This window comes from Andrena cerasifolii, chromosome 7 (assembly GCF_050908995.1).
Source record: "Andrena cerasifolii isolate SP2316 chromosome 7, iyAndCera1_principal, whole genome shotgun sequence".
Classification (NCBI taxonomy): Eukaryota; Metazoa; Arthropoda; class Insecta; order Hymenoptera; family Andrenidae; genus Andrena; species Andrena cerasifolii.
Window position 1 is genome coordinate 9,540,168 of NC_135124.1, and position 21,631 is coordinate 9,561,798.

General features: G+C 42.6%; 5 protein-coding genes and 1 long non-coding RNA gene across 14 annotated transcripts; 4 read left to right on the plus strand and 2 right to left on the minus strand.

Annotated features, from left to right (window-relative positions):
* Positions 1–655: 655 nt before the first annotated feature.
* On the minus strand, positions 656–5,303 carry LOC143371770 (uncharacterized). Its single transcript, XR_013086118.1, has 8 exons — positions 5,169–5,303; positions 4,957–5,058; positions 3,758–3,897; positions 3,465–3,640; positions 3,020–3,222; positions 1,815–1,947; positions 1,628–1,736; positions 656–1,279 (listed from the first exon to the last, which is right to left on the minus strand). It is a non-coding gene; the product is annotated as an uncharacterized LOC143371770 (long non-coding RNA).
* On the plus strand, positions 4,163–10,446 carry LOC143371730 (uncharacterized). The gene is made up of 10 exons (XM_076817237.1): positions 4,163–5,331; positions 5,407–5,696; positions 6,474–6,684; positions 6,821–7,098; positions 7,192–7,315; positions 7,423–7,646; positions 8,475–8,661; positions 8,754–8,966; positions 9,061–9,279; positions 9,350–10,446. Exons 1-10 carry the CDS (start codon positions 5,262–5,264, stop codon positions 9,703–9,705), a joined length of 2,172 nt encoding a protein of 723 aa, XP_076673352.1. The 5' UTR covers positions 4,163–5,261; the 3' UTR covers positions 9,706–10,446.
* Positions 9,918–11,282, minus strand: LOC143371759 (BRISC and BRCA1-A complex member 1). The gene is made up of 2 exons (XM_076817344.1): positions 10,061–11,282; positions 9,918–9,970 (listed from the first exon to the last, which is right to left on the minus strand). The coding sequence occupies exon 1, from the start codon at positions 11,115–11,117 to the stop codon at positions 10,281–10,283; it is 837 nt and encodes a 278-aa protein (XP_076673459.1). The 5' UTR covers positions 11,118–11,282; the 3' UTR covers positions 9,918–9,970; positions 10,061–10,280.
* Positions 11,283–11,898: 616 nt separating this feature from the next.
* LOC143371740 (pre-mRNA-processing factor 17) lies at positions 11,899–15,237 on the plus strand. 3 transcript variants are annotated; one of them, XM_076817302.1, is made up of 8 exons: positions 11,899–12,222; positions 12,333–12,597; positions 12,705–13,031; positions 13,108–13,322; positions 13,425–13,688; positions 13,766–13,899; positions 14,037–14,258; positions 14,971–15,237. In XM_076817302.1, the coding sequence occupies exons 1-8, from the start codon at positions 12,034–12,036 to the stop codon at positions 15,146–15,148; spliced, it is 1,794 nt and encodes a 597-aa protein (XP_076673417.1). In that variant the 5' UTR covers positions 11,899–12,033; the 3' UTR covers positions 15,149–15,237. The 3 variants fall into 3 exon arrangements, with proteins under 3 accessions (XP_076673417.1, XP_076673418.1, XP_076673419.1); XM_076817303.1 differs by having other exon boundaries at positions 11,900–12,222; positions 12,381–12,597; XM_076817304.1 differs by having other exon boundaries at positions 12,175–12,313; positions 12,381–12,597.
* A 91-nt stretch (positions 15,238–15,328) lies between these two features.
* Positions 15,329–18,836, plus strand: LOC143371742 (transmembrane protein 181). 5 transcript variants are annotated; one of them, XM_076817309.1, is made up of 14 exons: positions 15,329–15,694; positions 15,856–15,966; positions 16,052–16,213; positions 16,298–16,401; positions 16,512–16,661; positions 16,772–16,874; positions 16,980–17,133; positions 17,246–17,326; positions 17,413–17,512; positions 17,596–17,723; positions 17,805–17,954; positions 18,045–18,147; positions 18,241–18,471; positions 18,552–18,836. In XM_076817309.1, exons 3-14 carry the CDS (start codon positions 16,065–16,067, stop codon positions 18,707–18,709), a joined length of 1,611 nt encoding a protein of 536 aa, XP_076673424.1. In that variant the 5' UTR covers positions 15,329–15,694; positions 15,856–15,966; positions 16,052–16,064; the 3' UTR covers positions 18,710–18,836. The 5 variants fall into 5 exon arrangements, with proteins under 5 accessions (XP_076673424.1, XP_076673422.1, XP_076673425.1 ...); XM_076817307.1 differs by having other exon boundaries at positions 15,856–16,213; XM_076817310.1 differs by lacking the exon at positions 15,856–15,966.
* Positions 18,837–20,368: 1,532 nt separating this feature from the next.
* On the plus strand, positions 20,369–21,604 carry Ssb-c31a (single stranded-binding protein c31A). 3 transcript variants are annotated; one of them, XM_076817381.1, is made up of 4 exons: positions 20,369–20,558; positions 20,774–20,857; positions 21,010–21,226; positions 21,317–21,604. In XM_076817381.1, the coding sequence occupies exons 2-4, from the start codon at positions 20,807–20,809 to the stop codon at positions 21,397–21,399; spliced, it is 351 nt and encodes a 116-aa protein (XP_076673496.1). In that variant the 5' UTR covers positions 20,369–20,558; positions 20,774–20,806; the 3' UTR covers positions 21,400–21,604. The 3 variants fall into 3 exon arrangements, with proteins under 3 accessions (XP_076673496.1, XP_076673497.1, XP_076673498.1); XM_076817382.1 differs by having other exon boundaries at positions 20,790–20,857; XM_076817383.1 differs by lacking the exon at positions 20,369–20,558 and adding an exon at positions 20,673–20,691 and having other exon boundaries at positions 20,790–20,857.
* Positions 21,605–21,631: the final 27 nt, after the last annotated feature.

Here is a 21,631-nt window from a genome sequence, read left to right on the forward strand (position 1 = left end):
ACACGACCCATGCGCAACCAGAGTGCGCTAGCTGTCGACGGGCGCAGTGTATCGATAATTTAGATAGCTGTGCGATGTTTCGAAGTTTTTAATTCCTTTTTATTGAGCTACTTCGAAATCGTTGCATACAGGATAATGTGAGACACGCACGATTGTAAATACAGGGTTTTATGAAACCTCGTTCGCAGATAGTTGGGGGATACTTGAGCGTGGTGCGTGATTGGGTATCTCTCTTCGCGCCTTATAATTGAACGGGTCCAGACGAAGTACGTAATAATCAGGGTGTTGTGCCAAATTATGCCGACGGCAATAATTGTTAATAGAAAACTGGCACATGTACTCGTCGATCGACACGTTCCTGTCGCAAATGGTATTGGATTGTATCAAAATGCGGTCAGTTCTCAAATAGCACAGGACGTCCTGCAAACGTCCATTTTAAGTCTATTTCAGGTCTGAACGTCCACAGGTTGATTTGTGAAAATGGACATCCGTAAAATGTCCTCTGGACCCCCTCCTCCGGACGTTCCCGAAACCTAACCATCCACGAAGTATGGATAGATCGAACAGTTTATCAAAATGTTTATGAATGCTCCCAGAACAATGGAAAACAAAAAACACAGATGTATTTGTTTATATGTTTTTAACCGAATGTATGCAAACAGGTTTTATACAGTCTTTATATTGTTTTCATACAGTTTTTGTATATTTGTTTGACTATTTGCGGTCAAAAGTGTGTAGTTCTAGGTTAGGGTTTACGGGGGTTTGTGTCTCCAGCGAAACTGTGTTACCGACCTGTAATTTCAGAACTGAATATAGCGTCCTCTACTCATCAACAGCGTCTAACTCATGAACTACTTTAAAGTGTGTGAAATGCTGCATGCGCAGTCAAGTTCACGACCATTCCCACCGCTCCTGTGGGTGTTTCCCCCTCCATCACTGCAGATTAATCGGCCCTAACCCTACATGCGGGCTACTTAACCTTGCATACGTGTAACTTAATTATAATAGGTACCTATAGAGTGAGAATTTGATACAGAGGAGAGTTCTCGCCACACAGTTAGAGATGGGTCATTCTACACCATATCGATCACTTTTTGCAATCAACAACATTTTTTCTTTCGTAATTCGTGCGCCGCCATGGTTGTTTAAATTGTTTACTTCTTGCAGAGTTTCCACCGCGAGAGCTATTATTAAATTAGCTTGTGCCACAAGCATTTCAAAATATTTTTCTTTTCGCTGATACTCGCTACAACTAGACAGTGTTGTGCGTCTACATTTTCTGCAAAATATTCATTAAATTTCATATTTTTTCACTTTAACCCAATACGTGTTATAAATATATGTAATGTTTCCCCTCTTTACTATGCGTGATGCGTGACTGTGTACAATGGAGTGTGGGCCGCCGTCTTTCATTTCCTTATTCTTCTTCCTGTTGAGTGGTAAGTAGCTGTGCAGAGAGTACGATATTTTGGAGAAACGAATTTCATATTGTAAAGCCAGTCCAATACAGTTGTACATTTATATAATATTAAGTAGACCGACGCGTGTGCTTTATTTTACACTAACCCAGTATTATAAAAATACGCATACAATATCTTTATATAAATAGGTAATAATATTAATTTACCAATGACAATGTCTTCCTTAAACTTGTATCCGCCCCTCCCGGCTGTTTTGTTCGCTGTTACTGGTTGTTTGCAATTGTTCCGGGTTAGGTGTTGCTGGAATACTATTGTCTAAAAATAATAATAATTTTTGTAAAAAAATGAATATAACAACAATAATTAAATAGCTGCAGATGTTATAATTTTTACCTAATATTGGGTTACCCGTGATAACTTTTTAGCTGCTTGAAAATGTTTTCCCTATACTTTTGCGCTTATTGGAAAACTCTGTTTCGCATTGTAAATCTCTTCTTTTATTTTCTCATAGCTTCGGCATAGTCATCTGGAATACCTACATGTTAGCGTAGCATGCAGAAAAGGAAGCTTCAGGAAAAGACGACCAGCGAAAAGTTTGCCGAATAAAATTATGGGCCACCCTTTGGCAGAGACGTGTGGTGCGGAACTGCGGATCGCAAAGTTAGTATATATGATAAGCTATAAACTATGACTGTATCAAAAAGCAATGACGATTACGAAGAAAAGATGAGCGACTTGAAGTAATCCCTAAGTACTTATGAAACATATTCTGCATTACAACCAGAAAAACTAGAAACCTGAATGACTAATAGTCTCAGAAGATCTCGCTTCGAATAACAGCACTTGTGAGTCAATTTCTTCTGCTTTTCTGCCTTAAGGGGTTAGCTACCGTCAGGAGGTAGAAAAAGAATCGATTTTTTGGGAAATTATTTCAGAAAGTACATGCATATATTTATGCAATGGTTTTTCAACTGCCTATTTGCAGAAATAAAATAAAGAGTGAAATTTTACTATTTTCGAGTGTGAAGAGAGAAAAAGTGGCTCAATTTCTGTAATTTTCTTGAAATTGCTTACGTGTATCGGGCGATTGTAACGAATGAATAATTGTCTTTACTAATAACTAATGTGTACTACCTACATGTTCTATATGTATTTCATATCTATTTTAACTGATATATTCTGTATATTCGACCTTGTACTGACATTTTCATGTATCAATTGTAAGTTTCAAAATAAAACTAATTTAATTAATTAAACGAAATAAATTGTTATCCAGTTTCATATTATTTTGAAAAACATTTACACCCTAAAATTTGTGTTCAATCGAATCAGTAGCGACGAACGTCCTAAAAACGCTTGTTTCGAACCTAACCCGGATCTTTTCCAGACGTTTTACATACGTTCTAGTTTGTGAAAACGGACATTTTTAGGACCTCTTTAAGATCTTTTCTAGACCTTCGTGGATTCTAAAACGTCCTGAACGTCCGGTCTGACCGTTTTTAACACGCTCCTAAAACGTCCTTGTGCTCTCTGGGAGAGGAACGTTCTTGCGCGTCCTTGTGGGTTTCACAACAAGTACAACCTCTATATATACCTACCGTTTGTGCGTTGTGTCATCTTTGCCGGCGATACCGTTACACGAGGCGAAGGTTGATGATCTTACGTAAACTTTCTCACTCTTTTCCTTTTTTAACTTTTCCTCGCTATAATCCAGTCCTTGTCGTTCGTCAAGCCAGCTTTTGAGAATCGGCGGGAAACGTAACAGTATCGTTTCAAAACTACAGTGTGACGATCGAGTTTCCTGGAAAGGAAATTACGTACATATACAGGGTGGGTTCCAGCTCCCGCAGGTTCGCGCGACCCGGGATTCCCAATGTAGCGCGATACAGGTAGAGTGTAGACGATCAGAGTAAGAATCATAATGCGCGATAATCAGCCGGTTGTGTCGAATCTCGAAGGTCGTGGTTTGACGGAAGAACCGAAGAACCACCGTTTTCTCGGTAATTAGTACGTACACTTAACGTACAAGGCGATTCTGCGTACCAAGATGAGGAAAAACTTGACGAGCGAAAATTGCCGGCAAATATATGTACATATATTTAGGTCTAGAGTGAAATCATTCGATGCGATCCAACGTCTCGTTCTGTACGCGCGTACGTCACGTGCAGCTGTAAGACCGGGAAAACCGTGATGCGTGTCCCGCGTTCGATCCTGCGATTCTACGGAAAAATTCACGGTTCGGTTGTTGCGTTTTATGCTTTAAGGTAGCACGATGTTCATTAACGTCCTTTCTCGCGTGCGTTTTAAATGTGCGAGACGAGAGAAACGTTAATTACATTATGTAAAGTGGATAGTCGCGGCACTTGGTCCCGAACTCTCGATATCGGGATCACGCCGATTGAATCCGTCGCGGGTATCCTGGCGAATAACGGTGCTCCAACGACGACGACGTCACGAGCGATTCTCCGTGTTCGAGCTGAAATGATTGAGAAACGTCAGTCGCGGAACAGAAAACACGCGAGTGCCTGCACGTGTATTGCATGTACGTAATTAAACATGCACGTACGCGAAGCGTGTGTGCAGCACGTTCGCCGAGACGAATTTAAACAAATTAATCCCGTTTTATCACTTTCGGAAGAGATAAAAATCAAACGTTTACGGATGAGTGTGAGTTATCTACACGCTGCTTTAATGAAACGCGCCTTGTCCCGATGCAGACCGCGCGCGCGCGCGGTGACCACGGAAAGCCGCAAACTTTCGTGCGAGCACGTACCAATTGAAAGGAGAAACTGGAAATGCGATTGATACGGACGAGTTTCGATTGTGCGTAGTTCCTAGCGCGTTGGAAATTCCCATGATTCCCCTTTTATAGGGGAATACAAGGATCGTGGGAGGAACTTACGGTAGCTATAGGTAGTATAAGTCGTACAGGTAGAGGTGCGTGCTACACGTGATAGCCGCGTAAAGTAAGAGGAGGACCGTCGGCGGCGATTCGTGGGGTACGAGTGACCTCCAGAAAATTCCTGCAGAGAGAAACGGACGGTGCTGCATTTGTCCAGTCTTACTTAGCGCTTCGGCAATTTTACGCGTAGCTGTGCTCGAGATTAAGCAGAGGAGCGAGCATCGACGACGCGTTATTGTTTGCCTACATCTCTGGATCGCTCAAGATTGGTGTTTTCTCCCACGAGCCGCGCAGAACCATGTGTACGCCCTGTTGTAACGAGGCATCGCAACACCCGCGTTGGCAGTTCTGATCCTGTAGTCGTAAGAAGTAAATTTCCTTCAAGGTGCGCGTGAATTTTCCGTCGGCTTTTGCAAATTTTCGTTCGGTACGAGTCGTTCCTTATGCGCATGCATGCGTTACACACATATTGTATTTTCTTTGCCAATCTACAACACTCGTGTCACTGATGTTTGCCTCGCGAACGTAAAATACGAGATACCTCTATCATTCGCTCGTTCGTCGATGTTTCAACCGGAGGATCAACGTTACGCGCGCGCGTTATCGCGCGTACAATAAAATCCCGCTACCTACCAACTCTGCAACTTCCAACGAAACGTGTCCGAGTATAGAATTTTCATCTGCCAAGCATTTTCTCGCAATATCCGGGTTAGATAAGGAAGAGCATCGAGTGTCCTGGAAGTTGCCGGTTCTATATTGTTGGTGATCGCGTTAGGTGCACCTACCTATCTACCGACACCGCGGTGTCGTTACCCAGTTCGTCTACTTGGGCGAAAAATTCTCACCGTCTTATAAAATCGCACGCCCGTTAGATTAGAGTTGGTCGTGAGTCGTTGAGCGCGCGAGACTTGCCACCTTTGCCAACTCGCCGATCAGAGATGACATGTCGGAAGGTGATGCTGCTTCTGCTACAATTTCCTCTGCTGTTGTTCCGCTGCTATTCGTCTGGTGAGAGTAGAACTGCGCGGGACTGTGATTCGTGGTCTCGTTCTATCCTGTAATAAATTATTTTCATCTTTGAAGAAACGATCGTAACAGCGCACAACGATTTCGAATACGGACGCATCGAACTGGAGGCCGCCGACGAATTGGACTGGAGAATACATCCTTGTCGGCGAGACTGCGTAGACGGAGCTCCGCCAATGGACTGCCATTACATCTTCAAATTAGAGGCTTATCACACGATGAGTAAAGCGTGCTACGATTGCCCGATTAATGTCACCGATTGCTTTCGGAGGCACTGCGTTCCAGCCGATGGTGTCGAAAGATCTGTTTTGGTCGTTAATCGGCAAATGCCCGGACCGCCTATCGAGGTATGCGGCTGTCTCTGGCTTACAAGGGGAGGACACCACGCGGTAGACACCGATTTTTATGAGCCTTGGCACGATGGATCTATGTCGAAAATAAGTGAATAGGTGTCCGAGCGTTTCAGCCAATGGGCCTTAATAATAGAGATATTTACATGGAAATTATTATAAATTTAGGGTTTTAGAGGGTAAAAATCCCACGCTACCCTGGCGCCCGCGGGAGATTCCCTTCTGGAGGCGTCGGAGTGCCTTTTGAAGATGTATCCACGTTAAAAAAAACCTTATGAATTGTTTTTTTATAATTTTTTTTTAATTTGGAGAAATCTTCAAAAGGCATCCCGACTCCTTCAGAGGGGAATCCCTCGGGGGCGCCAGTGTAGCGTGGGATTTTTACCCACTAAAACCCCACGGTCACTATGAAATTTTTAATAATTATTTACATGTAAATATCTCTAATATTAAGGCTATTGGCAGAAACGCTCGGACACCTATTTACTTATTTTCGACATAGATGCATCGTGCCAAGGCTCATCAAAATCGGTGTCCACCGCGTGGTATCCTCCCCTTGTTAGGTACCTACATATGAACGCGGTTATTGCCCGGAAGGAACGTGGACTCGACGCGCGCGTGCCCGGTCGCTTCTTTCTTTACGCCAGTTATTATATATTGATATCGCCGTGTACCTGTAGGTACCTACTGTTTATCCATTTCGACCCGCATAACCGACGCGAAATGCGCGCGCGGGTCGTTTGCCGGGGGTGTCTACGTTCGTTTTGTTCGTAGGTGTGCCAAGGCGATAGAGTGACGGTTGACGTGATAAACTTACTGCATTCCGAGAGCACCACGATGCATTGGCACGGACAACATCACGTTCAAACACCGTACATGGACGGTGTCCCGTACGTGTCGCAGTGCCCGATTTTGCCAGGATCGAGTTTCCGTTACGATTACATCGCCACTGAAGCGGGCACGCATTTTTGGCATTCGCATCTAGGTACGGTTTCGAATCGCACTATCTCTCTCTCTCTCTCTCTCTCTCTCTCTCTCTCTCTCTCTCTCTCTCTCTCTCTCTCTCTCTCTCTCTCTCTCACTCGTCGACTATTTTGCGAAAACACCAAATTACCGTTTAGGCTTTCAACGAGGTGATGGGGTGTTTGGTCCGTTGATCGTTCGCGTACCACCACGACGGAATTGGCACAAAGACTTGTACGACGTGGACCAACATACCATACTGATCTTGGATTGGACGCACGAATCGGGAATCGATAAATTTTTAAATCACTATTACGCGGCTGGAAGTAACAAGCCGCCGAATCTGCTGGTCAACGGTCTGGGTCGTTTTACATCTGTTTCGAATGGAAACGGCGCTTCGGCGACGATGCCGATCGCAACGTTTATCGTTCAACCGGTAACGACGCACTGCACAGAGTCAAGCGCGAATTTTTCTGATATGTAAATTCATCCGCATCCACGTGCGATAATCGGATCGTGGCGTTTACAGAACAAGCGGCACAGATTCAGGCTCGTTAACGCCGAGGTCCTCAACTGCCCGATCGAGTTAACCATCGATAATCACACCATGAGTGTAATTAGTTCGGACGGACGCGACATCGAGCCGATCCAAGGTGCGTAAGCAAGAAATTGAGCCAGGAACGGAGGAGGAACGTGATAAAATTTACGCCGATACTGATACGTACTGCTTACATGACCATGTACTTGCGATCTCGTTTAGTGAAATCTCTGGTAAGCTACGCTGGCGAAAGATTCGACTTTGTCGTTCACGCGAATCGAGACGTGGACAACTACTGGATCGTAGTTCGAGGATTAATGGATTGCGACGAAAGATTTACAAAGGCTTATCAAGTCGCTGTACTGCGGTACGAAGGTGCGATCGAAGAGGAGCCGAAAGCCCAAGTGACGTACGAACGCGAAACCAACGACTCCTCGGATCGTCGGGTACGTGTATACACATATACTACACAGCATACGTATCTGACATCAGATTTCCAAGTCGCGCGAGGGTTGAGAATGTACATGGGTAATAATTAACAATGGATAATGTGCCACTGTAGAGCCCGGAGTATAATGAATGGAATACAAAATCTGCTCGAAGACCTTTATTGCATGTACATACCTTAAAGTATGATCAGAATTTTTTTTCTTAATTTTTTTAATACAAAACGACGGCGCCACAACGCAACGAGGGAAGCTTCTCCCGAAGAAACAGTGTTCCGCGGCCGGAAAGATTTATCCTTCAACTTTTCATCTAGATCAAAAGACCAAAATTTTTTAGCGTGGTTCGATACACAGGAGTATGTCGAAAATTACACGAGGAGATGAAAAAATACTGTTTTTTATAAGAATGGTGCGTGATTGACGTGAAAAATTGTTGAAGCGTTTTCTTCAATCACGCACCATTCTTATAAAAAATAGTAATTTTTTAAATTTTTGTCATTACATCGTGTCCTTCCCGAGATAATCTTATATAGAACTAAAAAATTGTTGGTTTTTTGTTCTAGGTCAAAAATTGAAGGTGAAATCTTTCCGGCCGCGGAACATTGTTTCTTCGGGGGAAGCTACTCTCGTTGAGCTGTGGCACCGCCGTCTGTATTAAAAAAATTTTAAAAAAAATTGTTATCATACTTTGAAGCCCTTTTATCGGCTTTTGTATTTCATTCGCTATACTCGCGTGAAAGATTCTCAGAATCAGGCTGCCTTTTCAGCCTCTACAGTAGCACATTAGCCCTTAAACGGCGACACGCGCGCGCATATATCTTTTTTCAGCAACTAAACGCTTTGAACAAAGGTACCGAAACGAATGGGAGCGTTAGTATACCTATGTTGAGAGCTATGGATAAAAACGACAAGTCAAATACGAAAGAACCGGATTACCAGTTTTACGTGTCTTACGACTTTTACAAGAAGGACAATCCTCACTTTCATCGCAGTAAGCTTTACGGATTTAATCAAGGTACGTGCGGTGGTGATGATGTACATCTTAACTCGACACAAATTCCGTTGCGGTTCTTCCAACATTTTGTACCTATCTATCTATACTTGCAGTAAAAGATACGAAACGAGTTCTGACTCCGCAACTGAATCACATCTCGATGCGGTTACCGCCGGTCCCTTTGCTGTCTCAGAGAGATTCTATCGATCCAAGTGAATTTTGTAACGCGAGTACAGTGCAGGGCTGTGAACGAGACTATTGTTCCTGCACTCATGTGCTCCAAGTGGCGCTTGATAGCGTGGTGGAAATAGTTTTGGTAGACGAAGGTAAAGCGTAGTATCTATAAATACGATTTTTCTTTCATCTACGCGTATAACTCTCAACGTTTTGTCTACCCTGCTCCCCTATCGCGTTCCTCAGGCCTGGCTTACGATGCAAACCATCCGTTCCACCTCCACGGCTATCAATTTCGCGTGATCGCGATGGAGAGAATCGGGAGAAACGTTACTGTAGAAACCGTCAAGAGATTAGACGACGAGGGACTGATACGCAGACACCTTGATCATGCTCCGTTAAAAGACACTGTAACGGTACCCGATGGTGGTTTCACGATCGTGCGATTTCACGCGGATAATCCAGGTATGTAATCCCCGGGCCTTTGCAACGTTCCGAAACATTTCATCTTCCAACGCCGTACTTTATCCTCCAGGTTATTGGCTGTTCCATTGCCACATTGAATTTCACGCTGAAGTTGGAATGTCGTTGATTTTCAAAGTTGGCGACAACAAAGACATGCTGCCGGTGCCGCATAATTTTCCAACGTGTGGCGACTGGCAACCTGAGAATGCGAAACACGCAACAAAAAGTACTTTTCAGTCGACGACAGATATGTCGAAAGCTGCGATGGATGATATTACCGAGAACAACAGTGTGGAACGATTCGTGAAGCTGTTGAGCCAAGTTTTGGACACATTGCGAATCTCTTCGTCGACGCGTACCTTGATCGCTTCGTACATTCTGCTGTATTTCTGCGCATTCGTTACCGTTGCCTACGCAAGTGTGTAAAAAAAAGTTGTGCTTATGCTTGATCGACAATCGAGGAAAAGCGAGGTAGCGCTGCGATCGTATTAAAGATATTGTATGTATATATGTAAGTACTCAGGTAATATCTGCCGCGATAAGCAGTAAGTTGACGGTTCACATTTTATTCGGGTATAATTCATAATTCCTACACCCGCCGCGAAACCCCCTATCAACAACAGCTGCTCCAAGATGTGTACAATATTCAAGGGGATCGATTTATTAGACTCGTCCTGTTTGTACAATACATCTACAATGTGCATACACCCTGTATATACATTTAATACGTGCGAAACGTTGTGTATTATATATTATATTGAAATGAATTTACGAAGTTCACACGGTATTGTCAAGATTTTGTACAATTTTCTGGATAGATTTAAGGAAAGAGATATAAAAAGTAGCTAGTTGATCCGTGACCGTAAAACTGTTCGCACGTAACCACGTGCGTGCGTGTGTGTATATATATATATATGATTACGAGTAATAAATTCATACGCACGAACGTGTGTGAAAGTAGAGTTTATTTTCGGTAACTGTATCTGGTGAGAGTTACGCAGCTAAACGTTAGTATATATCTCTTGCAAGTTGGAAGCCGGACAAATGGTGTAACATGCGTCCTTCTGTGGCGGTCGTTGCAAAGGATGTGCCAACAGCTTTGCCATATTATCGTGTAATTTTGCTGCGTTCCTTCCTACCTCTAATATATACGAATAGTTTCTTGTATCCAACTTTGTCACTTGGGCATAAATTTCCTCGCACAAATTTTCCGAGCACGGGGGCTCGTGTACGTATAACACGTCTATGAAAAAGTATGGATTCGCCTCGAGATTGTCTAAATACTTTTTATGGGCATGAAATTGTGGGATGCTGTGAGATCGCGAATATATCAAAATTACTCTGGTAACGAACATTGGAATGACGACGGTGTTGTTCTTCTTCGTTGGCACAGGTAGCTTGGACTGTATTTTTTCCAACAGCTGACCAAAGTCGTACGACTTTTGATCTTCTTCCAGAACTTGCTCGTTCGTAATGTCCAACTGATTGATAATGCTCTTGGTGTTATTGGTGAAATCGCATATCCACCGAGCGGCTTGAGCGTTCAGGATCATTAACGCGTACTCGTGACTGCGTTGAATGGCCGATTTGATACAGACAAAACTTTCCACGACCCGTTTGATCATTAGCAGTGGCTCGATACACTTGCCCCCGGCTGTAGACAGTTTGAAAGGGGTGCTGTTCCTCTCTCTTACGGTGTCGATTATAAACAGAATTTTTTCGGGCAGGTTCACGCCCGACAAGTTTCGTAACGACGCATCTTCTTCGTCGCCGTAAATTAGCGGTTTACCATCCGGAAGGAAATATGACGGCGTATTAATATCGGAGTTGTTACTCATTTTCGATACTCCCTCTCGTTCTCTATTTAGGACGCGGACGCAACATTCGCGCAGCGTGCTCGTGCTTTAAAACACTTTAAACAACTATCGATTGCTTTCGTTCGCCGCTACTATTTTCTTGTTACGTATGTATGTAGTATGTATGTACTCGACGAGTAAGTACTTTAGTAGCCGTCTCTACTGTCTAGCGAGATGGATGGCTGTCGCAAACTCTCTCAGACACCAGCCGCACTCGCAGCGAAAGAGCCAATCGAGTTGGGGGAGCGCATACGGGCGAATTTACACGGTTCACTTCGGTTTGCTCTGTTGCTTGAGGTTGGCCTTTTTTCGTCGGTAACATTCTACAGTATTTCATAAACATGGTTTAGGCATGGACATAGGAATATAGGGATGGAGCAAAACCGGAAATAAACATATCTTTCTCTTTCTGTCAGTACTTCTGTCTCTTTCTTTTTTACAGTTTCTTTCTCTGTCTACTTCCGATTTTGCTCCAAAATCGCGGCAACCAATCAGCGACAATACACGTTGTTCCGATCACTCCCTAGAGGATCATTAAAGGAAACATCACTGCAACGACATCTGTATTATCATAATTATATTAAATCTTCGCGATCTGCATTCCTTTCTTAACCACGCTTTCTCTCTTCAGAGGACCCAATATGGAGGATGCGCATACTCAACTCTTTAGTGCTCTATCACCGGTTGTGTTGGCTGATCGCATCCAATGTTCTGCGGGGACTCTGAACGCCATCTGGTGAACCTTGTCCGAATCGAATTCTGTTGGCTTTGTTATTTTTTTTTTCAGCTGTGAAATCAAGTTTCGTGTTTTGTAAACAAGAATGATTTACGTGTTAATGTTTAGCGATCGATGATTAAATAAACGAGTTACGGACGATCGCACGAGTACCAAGAGAATATGCTTGCTTTGAAAGAATATGGTAGCAGTGACGAAAATAGCGAGTCGGAAAGTGAACATGAAAACGCGAACAGCGAGGTTAACTGCGTCTTGGATGTTGAATCTCTTCTCGTAGAGAAGTCGTCATCATCAACAATTAGTACGGCTACCGACATGCAGATTTGCTCTGCACCGGAGGTGGTACCAATGGTAAACATTTGTTTCTGTGTTTTTTTTTCAAAAATGCCATCGTGTGATTCGACAAATTTCATCGAGGCTACGTGGCCTGCGTAATCAACTCGTAAATATTTCCGTAACAGTTTTTCAACGTAATCATTAACGCTCGATTCAACCTCGATGTATCGCAGGGAACCGAATTATGCGTAAGGCACATAGATTCGACTATGAAGGAAGTTATGCACAATCCAAAGTACGAAGAACTTTTCGCTCCGGACATTGGGCCGGAGAATCCTTTTAAAACGCAACAGCAACGAGCTATTAAGAACATGCTTTCTGGATACGTGGAGAAAGCTCATATAAGCGAATTTCAATTTGAAAATCAGAGAAGAACTTTTGCCAGTTACGGTACATATATTCACGGAATGGCGATATTTTATTTTGGACCGGATCGTGCTAAAGGTAGCTGGGTGTTAGTCGTCTAATTAGCTCTGGTATGTCGGCGTCTGTTTCAGGGTACGCGTTGGATCCGACCGTGGATGGTAGCGCGGAGGAAGGTAGAACAATTATTGGAGCGAAAGATGCGGCGGAAGAATCCGGTGGCAAGACTGTGTTTGAAAATACGATGCAGAGACCTTCGGATAAGAGGAAAAGACATAGGAACGACGATCCTGCGGATATCGAAGGATTCTTAGGTCCGTGGGGTGGATACGTGGACGAAAAACGAGTTGTAAAGCCCACCGAAGAGGAAGCTGCCGAATTGGAAGAGATATTGGCCAAAAGGAACAGAAGAGGAAAACCAACGGAAGAGAAACCACTCGAGGAGAAGACGGTGTTGCATAGTACGTACACACCATTCTATCGCTTATACGAAACTTGAGACGCAGTCCTTTTACAACGACAAAATTGCTTTTGTAGTCAAAGACAGCGTGGACTATCAAGGAAGATCGTTTCTGCACGCGCCTCAGGATGTCGGGGTGAATCTGAGGTCGGAATCACCGCCTGATAGATGCTTTTTGCCGAAAGCGCAAATACACACTTGGGAGGGTCATACCAAGGGTATTTCGCAGATCAGATGGTATCCACGTACGGCGCATTTATTACTTTCTTGCAGTATGGATTGCCGAGTAAAGGTGCGTATCCCGCGCAACCCACCCAATTTTGTTGCCTTGTAAGAGTAGCTTTTAATTCCGCGTGTGTGCTCCGCTTCCATGAACACACACACACACACACAGTTATGGGAAGTTTATAAAGAGAGGAGATGCATCCGAACCTATTATGGCCATCGTCAAGCCGTGCGGGATATAAGTTTCGACAACGATGGCAAGAGGTTTCTGTCGGCTGGATACGATCGTTACGTGAAGCTATGGGACACGGAGACTGGTGCTTGTATAAGTCGATTCACTAGCCGAAAAATTCCGTATTGCGTGAAATTTAATCCAGACTCGGACAAGCAACATTTATTCGTGGCAGGCACCAGTGACAAGAAGATTATATGCGTGAGTTGTTGGAGAAGTTTTGTATTTTATAAATGTCGGCTTTTACGGTAAAGATTAATGTGATACCTTTATCGCAGTGGGATGTTCGTTCCGGCGAAATAACCCAAGAATATGATAGGCATTTGGGAGCTGTGAATACGATAACTTTCGTCGACGAGAATCGACGATTTGTGACGACGTCGGATGATAAAAGTCTGCGAGTTTGGGAATGGTAACATTTTTTTTTTTAAATGCGATGCACCTATCAAACACGTAGTTGCATACATATATGCACCCATGCGCGCAAGTACATGTGTGTGTGTATGTGTGTGCAGGATAATTTCGAAATTTTTATATTTACGCGCGTAGGGACATACCGGTAGACATGAAGTACATAGCTGATCCTTCCATGCACTCGATGCCCGCGGTCACACCTTCTCCTAATCAAAAGTGGCTCGCCTGCCAAAGTATGGACAACAAAATCGTAATATTCTCCGCGCTCAACAGATTTAAAATGAATCGTAAGAAAACATTCACGGGTCATATGGTTGCTGGTTACGCGTGTGGCCTGGATTTCTCGCCGGACATGAGGTAAGAGAAAACATGATAATTATGCAGAACAGGTGTTTCCTCACCGATTTTGACGACCTTGAAATATGTTGTCAGGGACATGATTCTGAACAACTTTTTCCTTTACACGTTACCGCCGCTCGACCTTCGTTTCCGAGATATTCGCGAAAAACTTCTTTTACTTATTCCGACACGACGCATTCCACTTTTTAATTTTACCCGGGTATTAGTATTGATTGGGGCTAGATTAGTGCGAGGGGCGCGTAAAGCATGTTTTAGAACCAGAGTCATCCTAATATCCGGCGGCGTCGGAACCGCCGAACAGAGTCAGGGTGTTGACGGGCATCCGCAAGTTTCTGGTTCAAATCTTCAAACTCATATCGGTTCGCTACCATGCTTTACGCGTCCCCCGCACTAACCTATCCCCAACCAATACTAATGCCCGGGACAAGTTGGAAAGTGGAATGCGTTGCATTGGAATAAATCAACAGAAGTTTTTCGCAAATATCTCGAAAACGAAGATCGTGCGGCGGTAACATGTATAGGAAAAAGTTGTTCGGATATGTTGTAAAATGTTGAATTTTACAACATATCCAAAAACCAATGAAATCGATGAGGAAACACCTATTCTGCATAGTTACCGAAGTTACAATCAACTTGAGCGCGCCCGCGCGCGAATCAAGTATATTTTAATATCGCATACATGTGCCAACTTGACCGTTCACTTTGTTAGCTACCTTGTGTCGGGAGATGCGGACGGCAAATGTTACATTTGGGACTGGAAAACGACAAAATTATATAAAAAGTGGAAAGCGCACGACGGCGTGTGTATCGATGTATTGTGGCATCCGCACGAGCCTTCGAGACTCGCAACGGCCGGTTGGGATGGAAAAATAAAGTATTGGGATTAAGAACGTGATGACTATTATTTCAACAAAGACACATGTACGAATTACGAACAATCGCTTTTCGGCAATAAATTTGAAACTCGCTCGCTTAATGGCTGATGTTTATCTATTTACATCACCTGCCGCGAACGCGCGCGCGCGATATGTACCTATTACAAAAAGCTATCGCGTCAAGAGCCCCGAGTAGACGTTGTCTCAACGTTGGAACGCGAGTGGTTCCCCGTGTAGCATTTGAGATGGCGGTCATAAAAATCAATAGTAGAGTACAAACGCGTCGTGATCGTGTTGTCTGCCGCTTTCGTTTCGTTTCGTGCGTCGTCGTTGTGGATTTAATCTTTTCTCTTACCGCTACCCGACGACGACCCTTTCCAACCGTTAATCGCCGAATATGTACATATATTGTATAGTTATTAATGCTTGATAATAGGTTTTTACGTTATTTCGTTATTTTCATCCGACCAAGTACTAATAATTGTAAGTAAAGTCGAGTGTGCCGAAACTGAAACTATACTCGTCGAGAGGCGCTGCTGCTCGCTGTTAAATAGGAAGGTAATTGCATATTATATATACATATATTTTGTGTGTGTGCGTGTGCATACATGCATGCATGCTATATACATTTCTTCCGATACAGTTTCACGTTCGTGATAAATCGAATCTGTTTCTCGTGCTGCCGAGAAAGATGTATGTACATATTTCTGAGATTTCAGTAAAGTTCAGGGGTGGAAGGAAGCTCGCCGAGTAACAACACGAACGGAGCATTTTATACACACTTTATTCTCTCTGGAACGTACATACGTACAGCTGAGGAACCGAAAAGTGTGCGTGTATTATATGTACATATGTCAGGTTGTTACGAGACTGTGAAAATGTCATTAATGGGAATCTCCTGTGACATTATGATAGGATTGACGTAAAAATGGATGGTCCTGGATTAGGATACTCGTACCAGCTCCCCTCCACAGGATGGAATCTTAGAGTTCGAAACGTTCTCTCGCAATTCAGTGATCTCTTCAGTGAGTTTAACAAGTACATTGCACCCGCTTATCATCATGATCGATGCGAAAGGTATTCGGAGTGAAAATACAATTTAACGGGAGTAGGTACTCTATTAGTGTACTCTATTATACGTATATACATCTCCTTTCACAGATCTGTGCAGATGCGACTATATTCTATGCATAAGAGAGAGTTCGTTATGGTATTTGTTGCTTTCTTTGCGTGTTTTGTGTTGGCAGTATTCATCGGGCTTGCAGGTAAGTTCGAGCCAATTTACAGAGATGATAATTTTAGTTAATTACGAGACACCGCAAAGATACAAAGATACCTGACTTTCTTTCTCCTCTTCGACCCTCTTAACACGCAGGTCCTCCCATCACTTCTACGAGCGAGCAACGAGCTCATTTGAATGGCAGCGAAGTGGCTACTGGGCCTTTTATCATGAAAACGCCTCTACTATCCACTTACAGTCAGCAATTATGGGTGATGGCAAAATTACAGACGTCCAATAACGATGGTAAGACCACCACCATCATGGTGGTGTGTGGGGAACTAGCGAGCGAATGAATTTTTACACTTTGACTCAACTTGATATCGACTGAAGGCAGTTATTTTCCATTGTTACAGACGAGAGATATGACGAGAGTTTTCAAATAAGCATCTCCATAGATGGTATTACCACTGATCGTAAGCTTATGGCTGTTTTGTCCTCAGAAACTGGACGCAACAGGTCTGTGTGTGTTTATAGTCTGCATCTGTCCGTAATATTTGCATTGAAAACTACGTCCCATGTACAAACGTCGCTGATATATGTATACGTTTACCGTCGTCCTAGGACCAGACAGTTCAAATGTGAGAGGCAAACGTGCGAGGAGCTGGTAGTTGCTCATCTCGGATTCATAGATTTCAGTTACTACATAATTACCGTTCGTTTCCACGGACTCGAGGGCTTCCATCAGCGTTATAACATACGCGAACTCACGTTCTACGTCAGTAAGCAGTACAAACGAAACGAGAATCGTACTATTTTTTTCCTTATACATACACACATATACATACGTATGTCCTTCATTACGTTTAACTATTCTTGTTTGTTCGCAGTTCAAAAACTACAACCCAGCATTTACGGAGCTAGAGATTTGGTTTCGTCTAATCTTCTTGTTGACTGCGTTCTGCGTTATGGTAAAATTATGGATAGTTGCTACTTTCTCGCGCGTCACATTACACTATGCGGAACGAAATACTACATCAGTTTCGTTGATTTTTAGTGCTGGTTCGGACATTCCCTTCGAAAGTACCCATTGCACGACTGGTCGATAGAACAGAAATGGATGTCTATACTCCTTCCATTACTAATTTTATACAATAGTAAGATTTATTAGCCTTTAATCGACGGGGGCTAATGAGACTGGTGTTTACGTTCGCAATGTTACATTTTCTTTCCCGCATAGATCCGTTATTTCCCATGACGTTTCTGATCAATTCTTGGGTACCTGGTATGATGGATGCAATTTTGCAAACAACATTTCTCTGTGCGGTCCTCATGTTTTGGTTGTGCGTTTACCATGGTCTAAGACAGGTATAATTTCATTTTACTGTTTACAATTATATAACTTTTACTACAAAGTGTGTAAGAGCATGATTTATTTCGTTTCGACAGAACGAAAGACGCCTTGTTACATTTTATTTACCGAAAGTTTTGGTAGTGGGTTTACTGTGGTGTTCGGCGCTTATTCTAGCAACGTGGCTACGTTGCACGGAACTGGAGGATCCTACCTACAATTACGTTCTTGATACATCAAATTATTTTGTAAGTTAACGATTGATGCGACCTATGATGATGATGATGTGATTGACGTGTGAAATTTCCGAAGAATGAACAAGGTTTACATGATTGCAGGGTTTCAAAGTGTTTTTCTTCACGGTAGGAGGATTTTACATCGCGTATCTACTTCTTTTGATATTGAGAGCGTACAGCGAATTGAGATCCATGCCGTACTTTGGTATGGCGAACGTAGTTAATAATAACTCAATGTACATACACACATACATTTTCTACCTAACGATATATACATGTGTATATATAATTTTTACAGATCTTCGTTTACGTTTTCTAACGTTACTTGCTGGGGTTGTTTCGTTGGTTTGCGGTTGCGTGACAGCACGGCAGTTCGGAGCTGGTATTTTTGAAGATAGTTTTGCATCTCGTCTCACTACTTACTATCGTTCTTCGGCCCAGTTTATGGCCTTGTACGGTCTCCTCAATTTCTACTTGTACACGATGGCTTACGTGTACGCGCCTGCACACCAACAAATATACGGTCAACGTAAGTGTCGCGTGAACACGGACGAGGGCGAATATAACACACTGATTCCATGATTTCATCCATTTCCTATTGGCATCTAGATTCTTCTATAACGAAAGACAATCCGGCATTTTCAATGATCAACGATTCCGACGAAGACGTCATTTATGGGTCGGACGAAGAAATTACGTACGGATCGGACGAGGATAGCCGACGCCCTTTAACTCGCGCGTCTCGAACTACGAGTGATGTTAATTAAACGAATAGAATCTCGAGTACTTGTATCGTGAATACGAAGGAGGGAAACTGTTTCAAACGGGGAACAACGATCTCGATCGTAATTCCCAAATTACGTATTTGTAAAATAAAAGATGTTGATGGAAAAACCATGTTCTAAGCGAAGCTAGGAATACCTATACACAGGATTTAGTTTGGTACTCTATTTGCATACATCAGTGTACACACATATGATGTATAAACAGATTAATAATACATATATACGTTATATTACATGTACATGTACCTTGCTACTACTATATAATACGTACGACATTCCCAGTCGCGCAAGATGATTCAACCTTTGCGCCATTCGTTTGAGACGATACGCGCGCAAAACGGTTGCCCTCGGCGTAATTGTTTTTATTCATTTCCGTGACCTGCAATCTGTTGATATACAATATGTATACATACGATGCATTCAGCACGGCAAGTCTATTTAATACGATACTATATTAAATAATAAAGGTGTCAAGTGTGTATATACTGCGCGAAAGAGTTTATTGTGCGTTAGAAAGGGTAATTGTAAACGTACGTACGTCGAAAACGTGATACATAATTGTAAAGATTGAATACATTTCATCGTTGCAACTTTATAACGATAATTCTCCAACTTGTTGGTTGTCATATATCCCCATAAAACTTCAAAAAAATTTAAAAAAAATACGCCAAGTACATGAAATCAAATAAATCACAAAAAAATAGAAGATGGTTATAATTGTGAAGTAGAAAGAGGATGTGAAATCAAAATGAGCTGCAAGTACATAAAGGTGCTTTCAGTCAAATACTTGGCGTGGCGAGGCGAGGTATTCTCAGATCATCAATACCCATGTTACGATATCTCTGTCATACGTGGACCAAGTTTATTGAATTTGGTCTTATTCGGTTTACATAAGAAAAATGCCTTATTTCCTTATTCAGAATACAATACGGAAATAGCAAACAGCTCTCTCTCGCGTGCACCAGGCAACGACGTATCTATGGGTAATACCATTTCAGTGCAGAAAAAATCCGCTGTAATACCGACCTGCCAAATCGGCCAGGTCACGTGACGTGTCTACCCCCTTAAATGTAGGAAATATTGCAGGTGTGATGAGATATTAAGGAAATAACTTTCAAGTAAGGTTGGAATAGCCGGGTTACGAGTAAAGATACACGGCAGCGACAGTCGACATATATACAGGGTGTCGAACATGGACTTGGCGTCGAGACGCTGCCGGGTCTCTAGGTGTGCGTTCCACTTGCACCAAAATCGCCCACTGCGCACGTTATTTCCATGGAAAGTGGAACGCATCCAATATGAATTGTCAAGACGTAACCGCAAAAGATACACGAGTACATTTTTAAATATTCTCGCGCGAATCGTGTAAAACCTTGAGGGACTTCTATTCGGTGTGACTAAAATTATATAAACGATTTTTCGAATAATCTAACAATATGAATATCGATACGGAATTGATTATTATATTTACTACATATTGCTAGTTTATTTGCGAGGGAAAGACGGCAAGTATATACTACATACATATACTACGCGTTACTTGTCGTGTTGAGATCCTGCGCCTCGAGACGGAAACGGAAATCGATGCTGACACTCGTTGAACCGGATTTCATTGCCAGTTAAACCAAACACACATGCACACACACACACACACAGCAGCACAGTCGAAGTATGCTCGTAGTTGCCGTAACTGTTCAATCGTCTTTTCGAATTATAATTTGATCCGTTGCCATTTCAGTATCCGAGTCAATCCAAGTGTTCGTCCGTTTATCGAGTGCGCGACGCAATTTACGAATCGCCGCTTCGCTTTTCATTCTCAAAATACTTGCAGGTACTTATTGCGTGTGCGTGTGTACAAATAGCTATTTACACACGTTCTCGCACTCGTGAGAGGTTATATCGAACACAAGAATTCGCATTCGATTATTTATTTAATTGATCTTATTGAAAAATATCAAGTACTCGTAAATAGAATTAATGATTGCGTGTTATCGATTTCTCCTAGAAATAATATTTCTTGCCGTTTAAAAATTAATGTCTCGCTAGCGAGACATTGTTTTAGGTGTACATTTGTAGAAAATGCCGAAAACGAAAGAGTACGTGTCGACCGATGATGACAGCAGCGAGGAGGTATTTTATTTACATTACGAAGCATACTTTTATAATTTATATAGCTCTCGAGTCTTCGCCCACAATGGACACAATACCTATACATATTTACCTATTATGTTGTACGACACGCGTTAAAGTCGTCGTAACTCGCGTTGTCCCTCGTTTTGAAGGAGGTGAAGCCAAAGAAGAAACCAAAGAGAGAGAACGAAGACAAGGAAGAAAAGGCATCGAAGAAGCCTAAGAAAGAATCTACAGAGGACGAAGATACTGTTTGGGATCTTGGAAATAACCGTCAAATTAGTGTACGGGACTTCAAAGGGAAATTGTACGTGGACATTAGAGAAATGTATTACGACAAGGATGCGAATTTGAAGCCTGGAAAGAAAGGTATCGAGAATATTGTATGCTTTTCTCGCATGGTTTCAAGATAAACAGATAAAATGTGGATGGAGCAGTGATCGATTTCCTTTTCTCCAGGAATTTGCCTCAGCATGGCGCAATGGCGGAAATTACTGTCTGCTGTGGAAGATGTAGACAAACTCGTAAAATCCAAATGTTAAACACGTGTCTTCTTGTGCGCGATTATTAGCAAACGCTTGGAACGTTTAATTTGTAACACAAAATCAGTATGCGTCTCCTGTATTATTTGTAAACAAGGTACATGTTGATTTTCTTTTCATATTCTTACGTGTAGCTTTTGTGTATACAATTCTAGCTCTGCCCGTTAAGCGCCAATATTTTTAATAAACATCATGATTAACTTAAGGTATCCATTTATTGTAGAGTCCTTTC